Genomic DNA, 21,925 nt, shown 5'->3' with positions numbered 1-21,925 from the left:
TCGACGAACCCACGTGCCGCTCACCCCTCCATACAAACTCGTCTTCAAAAGTGGGCATCGTGGAATGGGGTCATGCTGTTACAGACGTGCACCCGTTATAGACGTTGGTCACTGGATTTTAGACAGCTTGACATTCGATGTTTACACTTTTATCCGAACCACCCTCGCAAACAGCACATGCTGCTCATTTAACAAACTGATTCAAATCAAAGCACCAAATTGAGTAAACTGGATCAGTTTGGAGTGGCCCAACACACATCCAATGGTCAGAAGATCCAAACGTCAACTGGGCACGGAGTACCAGCGACGGTACAGACCAGGCACACCTACATTTGCCACCCAAAAGCAAGATGACGATTGACAAATGTGGCCGGGACCGACCTCCCCCCTTTCGAAGAAAATACGTAAAAATTCGAGAAAAATATGAAAAAATTCAAACCACCCACCCACCCCCCCACACACACACACACACACACACACATACACACTTACAGACACACTTTTTGCCGAAAACGCATCGCTAGCAGGAGAGCAGGAGAGAGTACCAGGTCACTGACACGACACGACACGGCAAGACACTGACGCGGGAGGTGTGAGAATCCAGGGCGTCATGGCTGCTCGTCTCATGGCACGGGTACGTCGGGTAGCTTGTGTATGGTGTGTGATCAGAAGAGGTAGCGGGGCTGGGGATGTGTGTGGACGCCTGCACTCAACAGCTGGCGGTGGTGTCTGATAGGTCGCTGCGCTGCGACAAGCAAGCCTACCAGCCGGCTACACCACCAGCGCAGGAGCACAGGGTGCCGGGCGACATTTAGCTGGTCGATTGCTGAGCTCGGACGACTCGGATCGAGCCTATCGCGAGAACGTGGTGGATACAAAGTGCGTGACCTTGTCCACTGGCCAACGCCATGTCGCGCTGACCGTGCCGTGCCACCTGACAACTGAGTCATCCCCCTCTCTTGGGTCTTTCTATTCTCACATGGCCACAGCACCTTGGAGTTTGACGAGGCTACCCACATTCGCCTGACCACCCGCGACAGCATTCGCGGACGCAAAGTGCAAGAAGAGCTGGGCGTTGTTGTTGGCACTGCGGTGCGCGCACGACCGCCCAACCTCATTGACTCACCCCATGACAGACCCTCACGATCGTCGTCATGCCATGGGTGCAACGACACCGCGTACAGGCCCGGTCAAAATCGTTCATCACCGACCTTATCCAGCGCTTTCGCGGCATCATCGGCGGCCAGCTGATGGATTATGAGGTGCGGACTGGCTGAGTCAATTCTTCGAGGTTACGTCTCACGCCGTGACTGCTGGTCGTCTTACTCGACAGGAACTGTTTGCCAACACAACGGCCGAAGCGACGCACAACGCCATGATCCATGCCCAGCGGCTCGGTGCGACGGCCATTGTCCGAGTATGTGCCTGACTCCTCGATCCATTGGTGCGTCGGAACACACGATCAACATGGCTACCGTGCTGATTCGTATACTGATTCTGGGGATGTAGGTGCGATACGAGTCGGCAGCCACCGATTCAAACACGACAGGAGTTTCTTGTTTTGTCATCTGCTTTGGCACTGGTATGGGGCCACGGTCAAAATCACATGGAGGCAAAGCGATGCTGTGTGACGGTCAATCTCATCGGGGTGTGGATGTCACGTAGCTGTACGAGATATGCCGGATCCTAACGAGCCGGGCGTCCAAGCACCTCTGCCGCAAATCTCACCCGTCCATCGTCCCAAGGATGATGCAGCATAAATGTCTTTGTAGCTGTTGCAGGAGCAGGAGTATGTTAACGCGTGTCACCCTACCTGAGCATGATCGAGCCACCAAAAGGGCCAACTCTTGTTCATACGATATCGAGAGCCTGCCACGGCTCGGGTGCGAAGCAGGCGCAACTACCCGAGCATGGCATGAAGCGAGATCGCGTGGAGAGTCAAGGATATAAAAAATTTGCCAAATCGATTCCAGGTTGGTGAATCGGGGTCATGTCATGAGCACTTGCATACGACTAGCGACACCTTGACAACCAGGACATTCAAACCTAGAACATTGACACGAGCAAAGTGCGCGGCACCAGCAGGTCCAAGGCAAATCCAAAAAAAAACAAAAAAAAAAAAAAAACAAGAGAAGCAGTCAGTGCTTGCAGTCAGACTCTTCATCTGTGAGGGCTAGCAAAGACGGAGGAAGAAGAAAAAAAAAAGTCACAGGAGAAGAGGGAGAAAAAAGATGGCAAACAAGAAAGACCTGATTAGCGTTTGGACACTTTTGGACAGGGCAATCTCGACAAACAGGCCGGGCAGGCCAAGACCGGGGACGAACAACAAAACGAGACGAGCAAAGCAGAGAACCAGGAAATATCTCAAACGGTGCGAGCAGCGAGAAGAAGCACACCATGCGTGTGCAAGAGGATCAAGCTGCTCAAATAACAATGATTCATATGGTGGCTCGAGTCGACCACCGCCCACAAGTGTGGACGGGACGATATGACCTGGGTTCCACACCGATCATGGTGCCACACAGTTTGATATCAGGCCAAGACGGCGCGAGAGGGACACCGCCTAGTGATCGCTAGCTTTTGTGAGAATACGGCCGGTGATGGGGTGCTCGAAGCGTTCAGCCTCTCGCAAAATCTCGACAATGGCAAAGTGCTTGCGGCGGCTCAGGGGACGGCACTCCTCGATCCGCACGACATCGCCAGGCATGCGTGCGCTCAGCTCGTCATGGACCAAGTATTTCTTGCGCTGCTTCATCACCTACACCCAAGCAATGCCAGGTTTGTTGCATCCACGAAGAGATGAGCGAGATTTGGGCAAAACGTGAGCCGGAGGAGAAGAGCAAAGGTGACCGAAAGAGGAGATTCGGGTGCCAGGGAGAAAAAGATTGAAAAAAAAAAGTGTCCAGACCAGTCAAGACACATGCTAGCCAATGACAGCAGGGCGAACCTTTTCAGTGACTGGATGACGAAAGAGCCGGGTTACGAGGACCTTGGCCGTCTTCTCCATCTGGGTTGGCTGCGACACGACCGTGCCGACGAGCTGCAACCGCTTCAGCAGCTGAATGGTACGATGCATACTTCAAGGTCTAGCGAGCTCAAGAAGGAGTTTAGCAATGCCATCATGAGTCCAGCCGCAATAAAAAAAAAGGAACAAGCCCAACAGCAACAGCAAGTTGCCCCAAATGCTTCACGAGCACCACGTTCATCCTGGCTTCCCACGCCCCGTTGAGATGCCCCTTGACTCCACAGCTGCTGCCGCCGCCATTTCACGTACCGCGAGAGAGTGAAAAAATAAAAAGAGAGAGACAACTCGAACGCGTGTGTGAGAATCACGTCAAGACAGGAATTGGGTGTTTATTTTCTGAATCACTGGACCACTTTTCAAACACCTCTCACTTTTTCAGTATTATCGATCGCTCAATCAATCAAGTATAATACTTCTGATTCAGCCCCCTTCCAGATCATCCCCCAAAATACTTTTTACCCATAACACCCCAACGCATAACAAGCGACATTCCACAGTACACAAAAAGTAAAATACATACTGTCGTCCTCGTCCTTGATTTTCGACCCAAAAAAAAAAAAACACACGACACACGACACACACACACACGACGACACACACGACACGTTGGTGTGTGTGTGTGGTCGCTGGACTTGTCGCGTGACTGGTGCGTGTGCTGAGCGTCGAGGGCGGCGCCAAGTGGCTGGCTGTGGCCAGAAGTTGGTTGCCCCGTCCTCGTGAGAGTCGCGTTGGTCGCTCACGTTTGCTGACCTCCTTTCCTCGTGCGGTCAGCTGCCTAGGACCATCATCGGGTGTCACAACATCATGTTCAGGCATTTTGGTTGCGGGTAAAGGCAGACGAGTGGTGCCCAGCCGGCGGGCGCGCTGCCGGCCTCAACCACACATGATGGTTGGGTATGCACGGCGCCTGTCACGGGGCTGCTTAACCCTCCCAGTGCTTGCTTTGGCGTTCCTCTTGAACGTGCTCCTCCTCCCCCGCGTCAATGGGTGAGCCACGTCGCACATCATCGATCGGCGCTCGGAAAATTGTCACTGCGCGTCACCTCATTTGCTACCTCTCTGACACATCTACAATAGAATGGATCCAGCTCCCTCGCGTGATTTTTTCATCGACCCAGGGGTACGACTGACTCCCTTGTCTCTTTGCCTGCTGACCCTTTTGCCATTGATGCTAGTGTCCTTGCCGCACCTACACGGGCTATTTTTATTATGCCTCACGACGCTCAATCCGAGGGTGTATATAGACTGGATATAGTTACTCCATCCTGGGAGAGCCTGGCACTGTCTGTGACGAGGGCCCCAATTGTGGAACGGTTTTTTTTCATGATCATCAGCGAGGTGGGTTCAAGATGCAGCATTCCTATATCAATTGCTTACTACTCTATCGCTGTTTTTTTTTTCGCGCTTGTCATGCCCCAGCATCTCAAGTCACCACCGGCCAATTTTTTCACAGGTACTCTCTTTCAGATCAGCCGCTCGATGCCGGGGCTGCAGCTAATCAATACCACGCAGACTGGAGCGCTCTTTGGCGCCAGCGTTCGTTTCCTTCAGATGCACACTGTCGTATCCGACTTCCTTGGCGAATCGGTTCGTGCACCCTATGTTTTGATGTAACGTATCATTGTAAATTTGGCTCTGGCCTCAGCCCCGTGCCAGCCCAAGACTCAAGCGCATGACTCATTCCTTGCAGGAACAGCTCCTTTTCTTTATCAGTGCTCCTGGTGCCAGTAACAACAAGGGGGCACTAATTCGTGGAAGCTACGATATTGAAAGTACGTTCTCTGCTGTTTCTCGCGAAATCCTGCACGTGCGGCTCGATGACCGCATGTCTGGCCGCGCACATCCCGAATGGTCAGGCTGTCTTTGAGCCGTGCCTGTGCCTCACCCTTCTCCTTGTCCGACGCCATACGCATGTACTCTTGAATATGGATATCGCCCACCGCAGCGGCCGAATTTTCGTTTTTTGTCGCCGATTTTGATTCACAAAACATTGAAACCGACCCCTGGATTGTATACGTGCTCGATGTGCAGGTGCGAGATCGGCCTCGCACCCGTTGGCATTTGTTCTTGTTGATGTCAGTTTTTCAAAAAAGCCCGTTTAATGGGCCTGTGGCTCACGGCTCACGATGCATGATCATTTCAATCTCTTGCGTCGACACAGCGTCGGCGTGGCCCTGTAGATGCCCGCCACGTAGGTGCTGATATTGTCATCCTTGAGAATCCGCATGCGACGCACAGTACCGCATGTTTGGAGTGTGGTGAAGATCTGAGCGGCCAATCCGCTCGCTTGGAGCTTGCGCCACGGCTTCGCAGCGTTGCATTCGCCGCACCAGAAAGCATCGTGCAAGGCGCAACCACCCCGGGCGACGTGATCCTTTCTGATGGCGCAAGTGCGTTTCTTTTTGAAAACAGATCCAAGAGTGCAAGTCTAGTCACCTCATATCAAGGGATCTGACTATCCCTTTGTGCCTGGGTGTCTTGCTTTTTTTTTTCTTTTGCGAACCCATCTCTCTGGTTCCTCTCGTCTTTCCTTGGCGTTGACGCTTGTCAAGACATGGGGCGCTGAGCATGGGTTGCCGGGTGGGCTCGATGTTACATTCTCACGTTCGCGCCGTGTTCTGTTGCTTCCATCACTTGCAGTGGGGTTTCCCCAGTCCGTGCGCCCACTGCATGCCGAGTTTTTGAACGCAAATGGCTTCGGCCTCCGAGTGGCCGCTCTGCGGGCGCGCAGCTTGGAATGGTTCTCGCATATGATTGAAGTCTACCTCGTGGTCACCAGCACTGACGCCATGTTTATCATTCACCTGCAGCAAACCGTGCAGGACGAAGACGATTCAGGTTTGTCCAACACCTTGTGGCATATTTGTCGCTCCTCCTCATGAAGAACTACCATTTTGAATCAGGAATGTCCTTGCATTCATGGTACTCGCGCCTCTGCCTTTTGATCTGTTCCTTTCCTTTCTTTAGGGCTGGTCATCTGGCAATATGTCGATCATCGCCAATGGGCTTTTGATATTGCGACTGTGCACGTGAGCTTTGCGGTGTGGCCTCAGGCCTCATCCTACCGAAGTGAAATCTGGTCTCCGATCGAGGAACTGGTCTCTCTCCTGATACTATGCGATGTGGATCAGACGACTTGTCATGGCTACTCGTTTCAAAACGGCACTGCTCGAGGTGTGCACCTTTGTTACAATCTTGTATTCATGCTCTCATCTATTTCCTTCTTTCTTACCGACAAAACAAAGAAAAACAAAACAAAACCAAAAACGAAACAGATTGCACCCTTTGACCAAGCCTTCTTCTACTTTCCATTGCTTTCGCTAGCTTCTTCATGTTTCTTGTCTTTCACGTGCGACTTAGCCTCACGCACTACCTCATGTTCATAGAACTTGTCTTGGTGGATACAAACGCAGTTTTGATGGGGTGGAGCACGTTCACCAACGGTTCAGCGGACTGGTGGGTTCTGTGGACACGGTCCGGCGCTATGCCCCGGATCCAACTATTTCACACCTTCGCATTGTCTATGAATATGCACATCAGCCGCTCCTACGCTGGCCCCACCCAAACCATCCTCGGTGATGGTCGTGAAAAAATCATCATTCTACCAACACCTTCATCTCTCACCCAGTTGACAGGGAATACCATGTTATCCTTTAGCCTTGCGCACGTGTTTATGGCTCTGGAGGAAACGCGGCCGCCCGGGCAATACGGCTTTGGTCACAGTGTCGTTGAACGCAACGGACAGCTTTTCGTGTCGATGGCAGCTCTGGACGCTCGTAGCCCTCAGCTCTCAGGGATCTTGGTTCGAGCAACCAATGGCGAACTCCTCGTCCTCTCCAGTTCTTGGTCCAATGATGACCAGCTCTTGCCTGGGCTCGGCCGAGTGCTTGCAGCGATCAATGAGATCTCTTCATCCCAAATCTACAGCTCAGTGCCGTACTCTGCCTCGGCGCAGATTTATATCTTTCCCCTATTGACAAACGGAAGTCTCGGCTGGAATGCGACTACAACAAACATTGACCCTGCGGAGGACCTGACGATTGCAATTTCTCAGAATCAAACCAGGCACCACATTGTCGGGACGCTGCCAGGCTTGAATCAAATTTTCATTATTGACACCCTGCGCTCTTCTGTGGCGTACAGATCTATTCGCGGTGCGACATTCACGCGCGTGATCAGCACGGGCTCTCATGTTCTTGCGGAGGCACAAGGTCTGCAGGCCAACGATTTTTCGGTTCTTGTAGTGGATCTGTCAGTCGATTCGTATCCCGTCTGGCAGGTGCCCGGTTGTAACATCTTGAGCGTGCGCAATCATGACACGATTGCCTGCCAATGTGGCCGCCGCATTGTCGCTTTTGATTTCATATCGCGCAATTCCCCAGACGTTTGGTTGGCTGACGTCCCCACAGGCTGGAACTTCCACCTTCGCGGCCATTACTCAAGCACTCAAACGGTGCTGGCAGTTAGCCATTCACAGTATAACATCTCTCGGTTTCACTATACACTGGCAGACATGGGCATTGCTGCTCTTCTGGGTGTGGAATTGCAGCAGTTTGTCTTGGATTGCTTGCACCCATCACGCAACTTTCGCCTTCAGAACGTCTTTCCTGGACTTGCCGAAGTAGCCTTTGCCATGCCGTGCCGTCTGAATACGGCATCTCTACGCGTTGTGACATTTGGCGACGCCGTTTCAGCGAGTGTGTACATGGCTTCATCGCGGAACCACAATGTCTTGATTAGCAAGTACACGGGTGATTTTACCTTGGTTATTCCAGCCGTCGGCACACACCGCCTGGCTGTGAGCGTTGTCTTTGCGCTGCCTGAGAAGGTCCAAACAGTCGATATTTACGTGGAGATAGTAGGCCTCCAATGCGATTGTGACCAGCCAGCAACATTGATGCAAAGCCTGCTTGTGGATCGCACGCTAGTGGATACATCGCTCTCCTACTTGGCCATTAGCGATGTGGGGCGACCGATCTGGACTCGCAGCTTGATTACTGACACCTTTCATTCCATCAAGAACTGGCCCACTGCCTTGAATTGCACCGCTGGCAAGTTGCAGATAGCACCAAATGGTGAAAGCCTAGCCCTGGCCGTTTGCATGCAGGGTAAATATGCACTCAGCTGGTACTGGCTTCAGGTCGCGTCTAGCGTGTGGGAGGTCTTTTCAAGTGGACGGCTGCCCAGGTTCACCATCCTTAGTCCTCGATTTATATATTCCACCAACCTCTCCTTTGTGCGGATCCCTTCCGTGAATGTTGAGATGCAGACCTTGGTCACAATGGACCTGGTGATTGACGCAGGCAACTACGAGAACGGCACCATCAAGTCCATCAGTTGGTCAAGTCATTCTCCGGGTACCAACACAATGGAAGACCTGCTTCCCACGGCTTTGGGTGCAAACCTGATGGGAATAGTCGCAAGGGGGTCACAGACCAGGTTCACGCTGCGGTATTCTCCCGCATCCTCACTTTTGATTGTGGTCGTTCAGCTGTACCACGGCTACTCGCCCGAGCATGTACACGTTATAACAACAGCAGACAAACCACAAATTTGGCTGATCTTCATCACGCAGGTCGACCCTTTTGACAGTAGCGTGTCTTATGCGACTCCCAGAGTCATTGCCTATGAGCTTGACAACGTTGACTTTAAAAATCAGCAGTATACCCTTTTGCCGCCGGGCTTGGACATCCTGGCCAGCGCAAGCGCACCGACGGGCGTCTATGTTCTTGCGCGCACGGCCGCGTGGTCCCACAGTCCTAATTTGTACCGCATTTCCATGTCCAACTTTTCATTTTCCTTGGTCGAGACCATCGTGCTTCCCAGCGTTGAGCAAATCTCCATGCAAGTCCTCGCCACTTTTATCCAGATTCAAAGCGGGGCATGGTTTACCTCGTTCGTTGTCGATGACAATGCTTTGTTGGACCAGTGCACGGGTGCAGCTCGCGAGGCGACCTTGCTGGTGGGGTCTCCATTGGAGCTGCTGGTGTGTCAGCAAGATTACGGGCATGAATTTCTCCTTCGCCTGCACAGCCTGACGCCGACCTCGCGGATCGTGGTAGCCAGTCAACCCAGTGTCAACTCCTTCTTGACTGTCGCTCTCATTTGTCGGCGTAACAACGTGACAACAGAACGCCACGAACTTACACTTGTTGATACGCACCTTTCCAATCTTCCACAATGCAAAGATACCACGGACGAGCAGGCGCTGTACCTTCGGGCGCCCATGGTTGTAGGGCAAGTGGTCGTGCGCCAGATTGAGCGCTGCAATTATCCACGCTCTGTTGTGCCTGGCGTGCTCGCGGCTTCTGCGGCTGGACCGCGCGATCGCCTGGTGCGGACTGCTTCTGGCATGCAGCTGGTTAGCCTTAACACATCAGCGGTGGAGCTTGCTGCACAGGCCCTACCGGTCACATGGAGTCCCACTGACAACGCCACGTGTTTTGTGCATGCCCATGGCTTCCTGGTCGAAGTTGTGGCAAACACCGAGGCATCGATAACGCTGCACATTTATGCGCTCTTCCCGGAACGGGTCTTTCTCAGCCGTGTTGTTGCTTCTATACGTTGTGTGGCTTGCTTGGTGCGCTTAGACCCCCAAATGCGCATCTGGGTTGGCTGCCGTGCACGAGACAGCTTGAGCTATGTACTTCATGTTTTCGAATATCAAACCCTCTATTCACGCCTGAGGTGGCTGAGGTTCATCGACAACCGGGCAGCCAACGACTTTGAGGTGACGGGCAATGCAACTCTCATCAGTCGAGCCTGGAACACGTCCTACGACCCCACCATGTGCTCGACTGCTGCGTGGCTCGCCAACGACTGGTACTCGGATGTGCTGGAATCGACCTCTTGTCTGGCATGGCCGATGGTGATGCGGGGTAGTCGGGGTGGCAGCTGGTCCATCGGGTATAGTCAAAACATCGAGCCTTATTTCGTGGTCCGACAAGAGTTCACGTGGCCATCACGCTGGCAGCCTGTTGTCAACACCACAAGGTTGCAATATCTCGCCGAAAGGGACGACATCGTGGATATGGCCGTGGCTGGCGAAAAGCTGATGACGTTGTTCAAGGTCAATGCAACCGACACTTCAGGCGCGACCTGGTACGATGGTCAGGCCATGGTGCCAATGTGCCAGCAAGAACTTCAGACCACCGGTGTCACAGCTTCGAGCCGAGCCTTATACACCGAAAAGGTGGCCAGTGTGCTCCATGGAAATGGTGTCATGGAATTCTTGGACACGTCAACTGGAAATACAGCAGGCCGCCAGCGACCGGCGCCAGCCAACTGTCATGGCACGGTTGGTCCCGTGCGATTGCAGAGCACCAATGCGAGTGTCAATATCTGCGCGGGCACCTCGCTTGTTCTCGAAGCCATAAGCCTCTGTGGCGATGCCACCTTCATTTTTTGGGGAACCAACACCCTTGAAGTAGAAGTGTGCCTCTCAACAATGCCAGATCGGTGTTCAACATGGTACCTGACCGCTCATGATAATTTTGTTCCCGTGACACTTCGTTCCTTGAGCGATGTGACCCTGATCCTGCGTGCTGGGGATTGGATGCACGAACAGGTCACAGTGCAGTCATTGCTCGACTATTCGGCATGTGGCCGGACTGCTGCCTGCTCGCAGTGCAATCCAGGTTCGCTTTCCCCGCTCTCGATTCACTTTGAGTGCCAAAACCATGATCTGAGCTTGGCCGATGATTGTTTGGAGCAGCGCCTGAATCGTGTGCAAAGCTCGGCCGTTTTCAATTTCTTGGGCAGCACAACTGCTGTGGCCATGACGGCGCACCGCTCGGCTCGCTGTAGCAACGACAACCTCGACGAAGCTTCTAAAACTGTCTGCCCACTATTAACGCCCAATTTCTTACGACCCGCACTTCTCCTACCTGATGCCAACTGCACCATTTTGAGCAATGTGCTGCAGTTTAGCGGTACCAGCATTGCGCTTCAGTACACACTGACATTTGGGTTGGACAGTGGGTCGGGTACGTTGGAGGTTCAGGGCTACGGAAGCATGAGGGTTGATTGCAATCTTGTTGCGTTGCGCGCCACGCGCTTGCAAATGGCTCTGACACAATATTCCGAACTTGAGCATCTAATCAGTGTCAACACCACAGCCATGCGACACCGCAGCTTGATGACAGCCACTTCAGAGCCGTTTGGCGGCCTGGACGCCCAAGGTTGGGCAGGCAATGTGGATGACACGGCGCTGGTGCAGACCGTATGGACCGCTGCTGATGCATGGTCGTTGGTGGCTCAATTAAATGCGCCCGCGGACATGGACATGGTGGTGCTCGAGTTGAGCTTGCACGGCGACATTGCACAAGTATTGAGCTCGCAGGCAACGCAATTGCGGGTGACAGTGGACGGAGTGAATGTCAGCTATACGCTAGTGCTGTCTGAAAGTCCGGTGACGTTCAGCGCCGTGGTCCCCTGGTCCTTGTCCAACCGCGACGTAGATCTTTGGGCGCGTGGGCGTTCCGTGCTGCAGTTACGTAGCGTCTCGTGGCGTCGTATTATGCGCGTTGGTAGGTGGTGTGAACATGCGATGTGGTATCGGTAAATTGTCAAGGTGCGCGCTTGAACTCACTTATGCCTGATCCTGTCTCTGCTTAAACGTAGGCGACCCGCGCGATTGCCCATGTTTTCTGTGGCCGGATTGCGCGACCGACACTGCGCCTGCCGTGCCAACGCCCTATCTTCCATGGGAATGCAAGTCCTGCAGAGACTTGGATCCGCCAAACGTGGCCAATCAGCTTGTCGTCGACTTTCCCAGTGCCGCGTTAGTTTCGTAAATTTTTTTCCAATTGTTTTGAGTGATCTGTCATGCCTGGTCGGGGGGTTCCATGGGATGGAATGTCTTTGAGCTTCTTGGCGTATTATGCTTTACCAGCCAGTCTCGCTGGTGCGCATGTGGATCATATGTTTCACCTGATTGTGTGTTCTATGCATGTATTCTTGTAAATGTCAAAACAATACTTTCTTTTGTCATGCTTAGGTGTGAGCTGGTGTCAACCTGGATCAATCTTAGCAGCTCCTTTTTCAATATTGGCTACGCCCTCACGTTCAGCGACATGAACTCTGATGTGCTTTACGCAACCGACCCGTTTGGGGTGTCACAAGCTTCTAGTGTTGGCCTGATGGCCCGAATTCTCTACTCGGAGCTGGACAACAAGTGGGCCATTGGTGACTTTCATGACCCCTTCAGTGCATTTCCTTATCCTCAGTTTCGTAACGGCTTGGCCATCATGACCCTTGCCTCCCGTTATCTAGTCATGGGCGATGATCCATATATCAATAAGTTGGTCTTGACCGTCTTTGATGAGCAGAGTCAAACATGGCCTTTCCAGATTCAGATAGCACAACCTCAAGTCTCAGTGGAGTATCGAGCGCCGTATGCGGTGGTTGATGAAGCCGTGTTGGCAGTGCTACACACACACACTAGGCTGTGTGCATATCGATTTCCCGAAGATTTTGAAGTCAATGCAACCCGTGATGCGCAGTGTTTGCAGCTTACCAGCTGGGAGGCTGACTGGCTCAGGGTATATGGTGACCGCTCAAACAGCCGAGTGGGCTTGGTGGATGAGCGTACCAACACCACTGTTTTGCTGACTTATCACGGTCCTCAAAATTACTCCGTGGCAGTGGTGCTAGCGCCTCGTTCACTGGCAGCCGGCGAGCTCAGGCTGCTTTTGCTGGAAGGTGGGTATGCTATTTTAAGTCAGCCTCAGGACACCAGCATGGTGGTGAGCGTTCATGAGCAAGATGCTTGGCATCAACCGTCCGTGTTTCTGGTGCCCGAATGCACGACCGTGCACGATGCTGCCGTGTTTCGTCAACGGTTGGCGTTGGCGTGTGAGCACGCAGGGTATATTATGGTGCGACTGGTTCAAATATCCACTCGAAAAACTGTCGTGATGTTGAACGAGACGCAGAGGGTGGGATACCTCACACGCGTTGCGCTCAGAGAGAATGCTTTGGCAGTGCGCATCAACGGTGGCATCGAGATTCTGAGCGGGCCGGCCCTCTTGTTGAGTATCAGCGAAGAAGTGCTACAAGCTGTGCCGGATGCAAATTACATTGTGGAGGTGACATCTTACTATGATGCAGCTTTTAACGGCACTTTGACGGCAGCTCCACCATCAACGACGACGACAACGACAACAACGACGACAACGACGACAACGACAACAGCAAGCACCACAGGGTTTGTTCCAAGCGGCACAACGTTGCCTCCATTGGACCAGGCCTCAAGTCGAAGCAACCAGGGATTTCTCGATTCGCCCGCATTTTTGGGAGTGTTGATCCCGGTGATCTTCGGGATTGCGGGCATGATTGCTGTTGTGGTTTTGCGGGCCACTCGGACACAGCGGGTGGCCCACACCGGAGCGCAGATGCCGATGTCTTCTGCTCCAACATTGGAGCTGGCGATTCAGGACTTTCAGAAGCAACTGCAGCAAGCGGCAGCAGCGCACCAAGGGGACTCGGCTTTGCTCGAGCTGATGCGAACACGAACGCAAGCCTCACTTGCCTCCACGTGAGTTGTGTAGCTGCCTCCATGGGGATGAAATGAATGGGCAAGAGTTGTTTGAGAAAGTTCACCTTTGCATTTGGACAGAGGCAGGGGGGAACTGACACGCCTAGCTCAGTGAACCACTCGCTTTTCGACTCACCAACAATTTCGCGTTTTTATTTTCATTTCATTTCTATTTTTCTCCCTGTCTTGTTCATTGTTTTTTTACGGGGGATGTGTTTGCTTCGGGGTGGATGTTTGTACATTATGTGTTTGGGGAAATGATTGTCCCATCTTCATCTTGATGCTTGTAGCCTCGATCTTACCTTCCAGCGCGGTTTGGGAGCGGGCAACTTTGGCAGCGTGTACAAAGTGAGAGGCGTCTAAAATGTTTTTGGCAGCTGGGTCAAAGTTTGGGGCTTACCAGGCGCATTCGGCACATGGTCCTTTGTATAGGCTCTGCTCAAGGGTTATCCAGTGCCAGTGGCTGTCAAGACGTTTGACAAAGTTGCCGTTAGTTTCTTTGCTGAAATGGACGCGCGGGTTTTGCAGCCGGCCATCATGCACTGTTTTATGTGCTGCCTTTTAGGGGGGTGATCTCAAGGCACCGATGCTTGAGGCAGCGATGTTGCACGCACTCTCTGTGCATCCCAGCATCATCAATCTCATTGCCATCGTGCATGATATGTGAGTAAGAGAGATGTAGCTGATCCCGTGCGTCTCCGTTGGCTGTGCACGGTGCCGTCATTTTTCATGATGTGAGAGCTGCGCTTGGGACAATGTCAGGTCACCCATCCAACTCGTGCTTGAGTTGGCACAGCATGGCGATTTGCGAAGTTGGCTACGGGCGCAGGTCGCAGTCAATCCCTCCAAACGTCGGCAGGTGCGATTCCATTGTTGGAACAATTTTGATGGGATAGCACTTCATCGTGTATCTTGTTTGCCTTCATTCTTTTGGCCCACGATCGGCGTCCCAGGTTTTGACGCAAACGGCTGCGGGTGTTTGCTTTTTGCACGCTTGTGGTGTATTGCACCGCGATCTGGCTGCACGCAACGTCTTGGTGATGGAAGACACGATGACACAAGTGCAGGTCAAGCTAGCTGACTTTGGTTGTACGTCTTAAGCAATGAAGCGCCGGGGGTTTCTGCTACTCCTCGCCTGTGTGGGTGGGTTTGAAAGGGCCGACATATACTCTGCCTCTTTCACTTCTCACTCGGGCACGTTTTTTTTGTTCTCCCACTTCCTGTCTCAGTGAGTCGTTACGTGGATGATGAGGCCAATTACTATCGCGCATCGGCCGAGGAAGATATGCCGTTTCGGTGAGTGTGGGAGTCGTCGGAAGCGGCGTCGCGGCTCTGGCGAGCAAAGTCGGTTGTTCTTTGAAATCTCTTGATGACTCCTCATGTGAATGTGCGTATGCTTGTTAGATGGATGGCACCGGAAACGTTGCTGCATCGTCGATACTCACCTGCCAGCGATGTATGGAGCTTGGGCGTTTTGTTTTGGGAGGTTCGTGCGCGTTGGCATTGGCTTGGGTGTCAGGAGGATAGGAGCGGGGACATGCGTTGTCAATGGCTGGCCATTCTCTTGAGTTGTCTGCTGATGAAAAAAATTGCTGACTCAAAACATTTTATCGGGCTGGTGTCAGACGATGGAGGGTGGCGCAACGCCCTACCGCGGCGCAACATTGCAGCAGATCATGGAACAGTTGACTAGCCAACAGCGTCTGGAGCTAAGTCCAGGTCACGAAAGTCTCTTTGAGTTGGACATGACCAGGTGTGTGCCAAGTGTTTGACTATTTTCCTTGTGAGGCCGGCATCAGGCTGTCCTGAAGGTTCATTTTTGTCTTGTGGCGGGGATAGACTTCTGCGGGACATGTGGGCCGCACGCCCAGAGGCGCGGGTTAGCGCGCTGGAGGTATTACATTTGCTTGATGGGGGATCGACAACAAGTCACAGCATGCCGGCATTTGCTGAGATTGATCCAGACGCTTCGGTGTCCGCCTTGGCTACCAATCCCGGATTTGCCATTGGTACTTCCTTGGAGGATGAGACGGCTTTGTAGGCAGTGCTCAAGGGCTTGATAGTTGGTTGAATGTGAAATCATAATGAATGGGCAAGAATAGAATCCGTTGTTTTTTGACGCGAAATGAATTAACATTCGATGTAAATTCATGTTCTCATTCTCTGGTTGGCAAGAGCCGCTCAAGACTGTGGATAGCACTGGGGGACGGGCTGATATTTGGGCTGCGTGGCAACCGCGCAGCCATGGCCGCTCGTGCACGCCCGCAGCAGTTGGGATTCTTCAGTCCCGTCGAACTTGATGAGTGTTCTTGGAAAGATGGCAGATGCATTGGAATGTATGGGTGTGTGTTGTTGATCGATCAGAACACACTTCCGAGCAGCATCCGACCAAAGCTGGATGAAAGCTCTGCTCCGTGCCCAGTTGATGGTTTGACGCGTTGCGGACGGAAGGGAGATGTTGGCGGCGCGATGAACGAATTGACGTGTGAGCAGTGGGGCACCCATCGCCACACCTGTTGTTTCTTTTTGATTTTTTTCCCTACGTCTATGTGCGAGCGGGTATCCTCCTCCCATAGCACGACACGACAAGTCTCCGAGGATAGGGTGGGCGGACGTGCAAAACTCGCCACAGCCCCATTTTCTGGCTGGCCAGATGTCCAGACTGCATGGGCAAGCAACGCCACTCCAATTCTTCGTGTGCATATGGATGGGTTTTGTTAAGTGGGGAGAGGTCTGTCATGTGCGTCACCACCCTCTTGGTGGCACTGAGGAGAAGCTCATCCGTGCCAGCGCGTACAGCCCTCACTCTTCCCCTTAACCTCGGTCGCGGGTCGTCTGCAAACACCACAACACGACACGAGCCCACAATGGGACACAATGCGACCCACACTTTTATCTCTCTTTTGAGCTTTTGAATCTTTCACTCTCTGCGATTGCCTGTCAACTATTTTCTATCTCTGCGTTTCGCTGTTATGTTTCTCTATCTCTGAGCGCGTTTCCGCCCAAGTCTCTGACTTTAACTCAACTTTCTGCTCTGGCTCTGGTTTTCTGCTCTGGCTCTCTGGCTCTGGTTCTGGCTCCGACGACTCAGGCTTTGGCTCTGGCTGCACTGCTGTGCGCTCTGGTACTGGCTCTGGGCGTGTTATGGCAGCGCTCTGTTACGAGAGCACAACCTTCAAACCCTCGCTCACATCACTTGGTTACAAATGTGCTTCAGGTGGTCGAAGGAAGAACAAACAACGCGATCCTCGGCATCGCGTGGGCGAATACGACTCTTGGAGGACTCAAGCCGGTTTTGCTGCCTCGGCACCAGCTCCCTCGGAGGCTTCGCGCGCGCGCGAGAGAAAGGGAGAGGAAGAGAGAGAGAGAGGGAGAGAGAGAGAGTGTGTGTGTGTGGCAGCGCACGCAAAAGGAGCGTTTCGAGACAATCTGCGACCGACCAGCTCTCACCAAGTGTCCTAGTGCGACGTCATAGGATATACGATGCACACTTCGTAGCCGTGACAGTCTTGCATCTGCATGGGACTGACGCGGGGTCGTGGTCAATGTTGAGGCAGCATCCAAGGCATCGACTTGCTCCTGCTGTCCCATCCCCGGACCATCATGGCCTGACCGAGCAGAGGGTGGGCTGGCTTCCACCCGTGTGTCCTGTCTTGCGCGAGATTCTGGCGATCGCAGATTCAAGGAGACAGACCAACAGACACAATCTGCGGGCGCACCCCCATAACCCCCCCTTTGGCAGGGCCCCCTTTTCTCGGCTCGGGGACATGTATTTCTGCTATCGCGTTGTGCATCTTCATCAGGCAGCGGCGGGAGGAGAAGAATCTGATGGCTTTCCCCCTTTTTCGGTAACGGGCACATTCACCCGCCCTCCGCCTTGCTTCTGCACGGGTCCGATGAGCCTAGGGAATCATCACTAACCCCCGCCCCGACCTCCCTGCCACGACCGCTCCCCATAGTCTCGGGCTCCGTCCCGTGTCCCTTTGACTCGCCGCCTTGCGATCCCTGCGACCCACGCTCGCTAGCGACAGAAGCACACCACGTCCGCCCCATCATCAAACCATCAACCCGCCAACATTCCAAACACCACACCCCGTCGGCACATACCCCCCCCGACCCCCGAACCGCTGGGTGTGTGTGTGTGTGTGTGTGTGTGGTGTGCAACTGCGTGTGTGACATACACGAGTCGTCCCATCATCCATTCTCTGGCTTTCCCCACCTCGAGCGGCGTCCCCAGGCGCCTTGCTTGTCGTCCCCATCCCGAGATTCCACCCTTAACACGACAACGTCCTTCTCGTCCATGCACCGACTGGGTTGGGTTGAGAGCTGACGAGCACCCTCCCTTTGCGACTTCTTCAGCCGTATTTTCCAACTGCCGCTCGTTCCCCGCGTCACCTCGTTGTTGTGCCAGTGACCGGTCCCCCCCCAGTTTTGCTCTTTTGCCTCACTCTGGCTGTTTTTGCGCACACGGCTTTGTTGCTCGTCTTGCTCACCGCCGACTTTGACGCCGACTTTGACGCCGGCTTTGACGCCGACTTTGACGCCGACGCCGCTGCCATTGTCGTCGTTGGCTTCCCGAGCCTCTGACCGCTTGTTCTCGACCTTCCTTTCGCGTATTCCTTCCTTCATTCTCCCACCTCTCCTTCCTTCTTCTCCTTCCTGATCGTCAACAAAGGTGTCCTCAGCGCTTCCTCCTGCAGTCGTCCTTGCGTCCTCCCTGTGCGAAGCCATCAGCTACAAGGGCAACCTTCGATCAACACCACCAGTCGATTCGTGCTGCCTTTTTGGTTGCTTTGCGTCTTCAGCCTCCAGGTTTCTCGACTCGCATCGTCTAGTACCATCTCAGCACCACCCGCCCGACTGCCTCTCACTTGTGAGATTCCACTCCTTTTGCTTTGGTGGCTTTCTCCCCTCCTTGCCACTGTCCCCCACCCAGCTCATCTCCACCACCACCACCACCACCACCACCTCGACCTCCACCTTCAACGCCATTCCACCGACTGGGGAATTTCCAAGACAATAACCTGTTCCGACACCTCCTGAGGGAGCTGTGTCGAGGTCGGCCATTTTTCTGCTTGCTCCCTCGTCCGGCACGACGCCCCTTTGCCGCTTCCTCGGCTGCTTCCAAGCCCGCCCCCGAGCGCGTGCGCTGGTTGCTGCCGCCCTGCCCTGCCCCACGTCCATTCAGCTGTGCTCTGCCGTCAGCCCTGCCTTTGCCCGACCTTGTCCCATTGTCACCGCCAATATCATCGCCCTCTGGCGCGACGAACGAGCGTGTACGAGCACCCCTGTTGCGTGCAGCACCGTCAACGTGGGCGGTGCCTCTTCCACCGTACATACCGTGCATTTCCATCCTCTTTGTTGGCTTGCGTGACCTTATAAAACTGGATTCACCATTGCGAATCAGCATCTCGACAGGCCCGGACTGTCCCGGTGCACCCTTTCCTGACACCTTTGTGGCTGCCGTGCCCTGGGCCCGCGCCATGTTTAAGACCGGCGAGCTGCCCGCACGCCTCCGCTCTACCTCCAGCGGCAGTAGCTGCCAATTCAACGCCAAGAACGTTCCCAACCGGACCGCCACGTTTCGCAGTGCTACCTCCAGCCCCTCCCTGGTACGCTACCTCGCAGCGCCTGCTTCGTCCCCAGAGCCCTCTCAAAGCCGTGCCCATTGTAAGAGCTTGGTCATGGCACTCATCGCTGACTTGATCGCCTGCCGCCTTTCTTAGATTTCATCGGAGCCATTGTCAGCCATGCCCTCGCCCCGCAGCTCGGACGCGGCCAACCAGCCCATGCCCGATGCCACCATTTTCTTGCCCCCCTCTTCCCCAAATGGCTCTGACCGCCCGCGCAGCATGAGCGTCAGCCTGCCCATCGACGAGACAACCCGCCTGCTGCTGGAGAAGCTTCTGTTGGCCGAATGGCCGCCAGCCCCTGTCGAGGACACGCGCGAGGTTGTTTGGACCTCAGACTCGATCGACATGATGTTTGAGGTCGCCGTCAACCATGGCTCGGAGATGGCCGCTACTTTGTTTGATCCAGCCATTGAACCCGTTGTCGACATGCCCTCCTCAGTCGAGTCCATCTCCTCGCCCCTCATCGACCTGGCCTTGCCCCAGCTCTAGCCTCCTTGGTCTTCTTCCTCCTCCCCCGTTCTCTATGTTGTCATTGCCACTGTTGTTTATTTTTCCTAGGATTTAGAAGTGAGTTTGAGGGCCAAGCCCTCTTCCGACCACTTGCGTTGAGGTTTGCTCAAGTCCACCACATACGCTGCCACACCGTGTGTTTGGAAGCGTTCTTTCAACCATCTTGAAGCCCCCATCCCAAGTGGTTTCGTGCTCTGTTTTGTTCTCTTGTGCCACCCGACCCTTGTCTGCCTGGCTTTGGCTCGCTGCCAAGCACTTTAACCATCCACCCTGACACCATCCCCAAGAGCCCTGATTTTCAGACATCAGTTCGCCTCGGCTGTCACCCCTTCTCCGCTCTTTTTTGTTTTATCTTTGTCTTTTCTCCATTTGCTCTGGTCAGATCTCCAGTCTTTCTCCATCCATCGAGGCATTGGTATCTGCTTTTTTCACTTTGACAAACGTAATTGATCGCATGTACGTTAGCTCTGCCACTGCCACAACCCAAACTCGAATGGTTGCTCAACACTGCCAATGCTGTTCAGGGTCGGGAATTTTCAAGCGCCGAAAGAGGGCGATGATCAATTCGGCGCACAGCACCAATAGAGACAAACAGCCGATTACAAGAATAAGGAGGCAGCCGTTGAGATCAGTTGAATGCGTGGTTGGGCACGGCAGAGCCAAGCACAACACAGCACAACAGAGCGCAAGGGCACGCGCACGGCGCCTTGTCTGCACTAATTTTTCAGCTTGTCCGTGGCACTCAGGATGAGCGGCAGGGCAGCACGCAATGTTTGGGGATGCAAGACGTGAAAAAGCAAGATTCCGTGGTGACAGGACAGGGCGACCAAGGCCCCACGCTCGTGCCGGGCCACGGCGTCGATCCTGCACGGGCAAGGACAGCAGGCCGGCATCAGGAGGCCGGCATCATGAGGCAGGTTTTGGCTGTGCATTTCAGCTGGGCGAGCTCAGGCACGAACCGATCTGGGAGGGCTCGGGTGACCACAAAATGCACATCCCCCAACATCAAAGCACTGGGAACAGTGCCTTTCTGAAAGGCTGCACAGATCGCCTGCACGCATTCCTAACAAACCCCTCGCCAGAAACGAGTGTGGGCCAGCGGGGCACCAATGGCGAATGATCAGTGCACTGCAGGCATCGGGGTATCTACGCCTCTTACACACTCATACACAAGGGGGTGGCATGCGCAGGCCGGACGGCACCTGGTCGAGCTTGGCACTCTGGCCCGCCAAAATCTGCCCATGCTCTGAAATAAGCCAGCCGGAAACTCCCTCAATCGTGGGGAGCAATTCCCCTGCTCGCTGCGCCATGGCTTCTCCCCCCTCCTGTCCAATTCAAGCCAACCCATGCATATACCCTCCAGCGCTCCCACCCCAGCAGCCACCTCAAACTTGCTCTCGACTGAGCAGTGAGTGCGTACGAGAGGGAGAGAGAGAGAGAGAGAGAGTGTGTGTGTGTGTGTGTGCGAGCAGAGAGAGAGTTTGGGAGAGAGAGAGAGTTTGAGAGAGAGAGAGAGTGTGTGTGTGTGTGCGAGCAGAGAGAGAGTTTGGGAGAGAGAGAGAGTGAGAGTTTGAGAGAGAGAGAGAGCGAGAGTTTGAGAGAGAGAGAGAGCGAGAGTTTGAGAGAGAGAGAGAGTTTGAGAGAGAGAGAGAGTGTGTGTGTGTGTGCGAGCAGAGAGAGAGTTTGGGAGAGAGAGAGAGTGAGAGTTTGAGAGAGAGAGAGAGCGAGAGTTTGAGAGAGAGAGAGAGAGCGAGAGTTTGAGAGAGAGAGAGCGAGAGAGAGAGAGAGAGAGTGTGTGTGTGCGAGCAGAGAGAGAGTTTGGGAGAGAGAGAGAGTGAGAATTTGAGAGAGAGAGAGAGAGCGAGAGTTTGAGAGAGAGAGAGCGAGAGTTTGAGAGAGTTGAGAGAGAGAGCGAGAGAGAGCGAGACAGTTACGAAATTTGAGAGAGAGTGAGAGTTTGAGAGAGAGGGAGCCAACTTCTTTACACACAAAGGCAACGTGTAACGGCTATATTTTCTGACATCCAGTACCATGGCAGGAGCAGCAGCGGCAGCGCCGATGCTGCTGGTGTTGGTGCCATGTCACGCTGTCTATGTCGGCGATCCCGAGGCCTCGGGTGAGGTTTGGACTGGCGCGGGGGGAGGGCTTGCTGGGGGGGTGGTCTGTTGGTCTGTTGGTCTGTTGGTCTGTTGGTCTGTTGGTCTGTTGGTCTATTGGTCT

General features: G+C 53.9%; 5 protein-coding genes across 5 annotated transcripts; 3 read left to right on the top strand and 2 right to left on the bottom strand.

Annotated features, from left to right (window-relative positions):
• Positions 1–610: 610 nt before the first annotated feature.
• Positions 611–1,760, top strand: MONBRDRAFT_28371 (uncharacterized protein; the record flags this gene model as incomplete). Its single annotated transcript, XM_001748799.1, has 7 exons — positions 611–634; positions 737–879; positions 990–1,092; positions 1,185–1,262; positions 1,334–1,417; positions 1,510–1,582; positions 1,666–1,760. 7 exons carry the CDS (start codon positions 611–613, stop codon positions 1,758–1,760), a joined length of 600 nt encoding a protein of 199 aa, XP_001748851.1.
• Positions 1,761–4,435: 2,675 nt separating this feature from the next.
• Positions 4,436–15,706, top strand: MONBRDRAFT_33860 (uncharacterized protein; the record flags this gene model as incomplete). Its single annotated transcript, XM_001748798.1, has 18 exons — positions 4,436–4,612; positions 4,671–4,797; positions 5,359–5,415; positions 5,666–5,863; positions 5,993–6,199; positions 6,919–11,430; positions 11,558–11,597; positions 12,024–12,727; positions 12,893–13,562; positions 13,853–13,910; positions 13,995–14,051; positions 14,128–14,225; positions 14,325–14,421; positions 14,516–14,651; positions 14,792–14,858; positions 14,967–15,048; positions 15,188–15,315; positions 15,402–15,706. 18 exons carry the CDS (start codon positions 4,436–4,438, stop codon positions 15,601–15,603), a joined length of 7,617 nt encoding a protein of 2,538 aa, XP_001748850.1. The 3' UTR covers positions 15,604–15,706.
• Positions 15,707–15,743: 37 nt separating this feature from the next.
• Positions 15,744–18,191, bottom strand: MONBRDRAFT_11021 (uncharacterized protein; the record flags this gene model as incomplete). Its single annotated transcript, XM_001748729.1, has 2 exons — positions 15,744–15,870; positions 17,782–18,191. 2 exons carry the CDS (start codon positions 18,189–18,191, stop codon positions 15,744–15,746), a joined length of 537 nt encoding a protein of 178 aa, XP_001748781.1.
• Positions 18,192–19,045: 854 nt separating this feature from the next.
• On the top strand, positions 19,046–20,168 carry MONBRDRAFT_38465 (uncharacterized protein; the record flags this gene model as incomplete). Its single annotated transcript, XM_001748797.1, has 2 exons — positions 19,046–19,174; positions 19,289–20,168. 2 exons carry the CDS (start codon positions 19,046–19,048, stop codon positions 19,682–19,684), a joined length of 525 nt encoding a protein of 174 aa, XP_001748849.1. The 3' UTR covers positions 19,685–20,168.
• Positions 20,169–20,421: 253 nt separating this feature from the next.
• On the bottom strand, positions 20,422–21,785 carry MONBRDRAFT_28368 (uncharacterized protein; the record flags this gene model as incomplete). The annotated part of the gene is made up of 4 exons (XM_001748728.1): positions 20,422–20,569; positions 20,665–20,768; positions 21,097–21,712; positions 21,736–21,785. The coding sequence occupies 4 exons, from the start codon at positions 21,783–21,785 to the stop codon at positions 20,422–20,424; spliced, it is 918 nt and encodes a 305-aa protein (XP_001748780.1).
• Between the last annotated feature and the right edge of the window lie 140 nt (positions 21,786–21,925).

The sequence above is a fragment of the Monosiga brevicollis genome, genomic scaffold (genome assembly GCF_000002865.3).
Source record: "Monosiga brevicollis MX1 MONBRscaffold_25 genomic scaffold, whole genome shotgun sequence".
NCBI lineage: Eukaryota > Choanoflagellata > Craspedida > Salpingoecidae > Monosiga > Monosiga brevicollis.
Note: the sequence above shows the minus strand (reverse complement) of the source record. Positions and strands in the feature narration are given on the sequence as shown.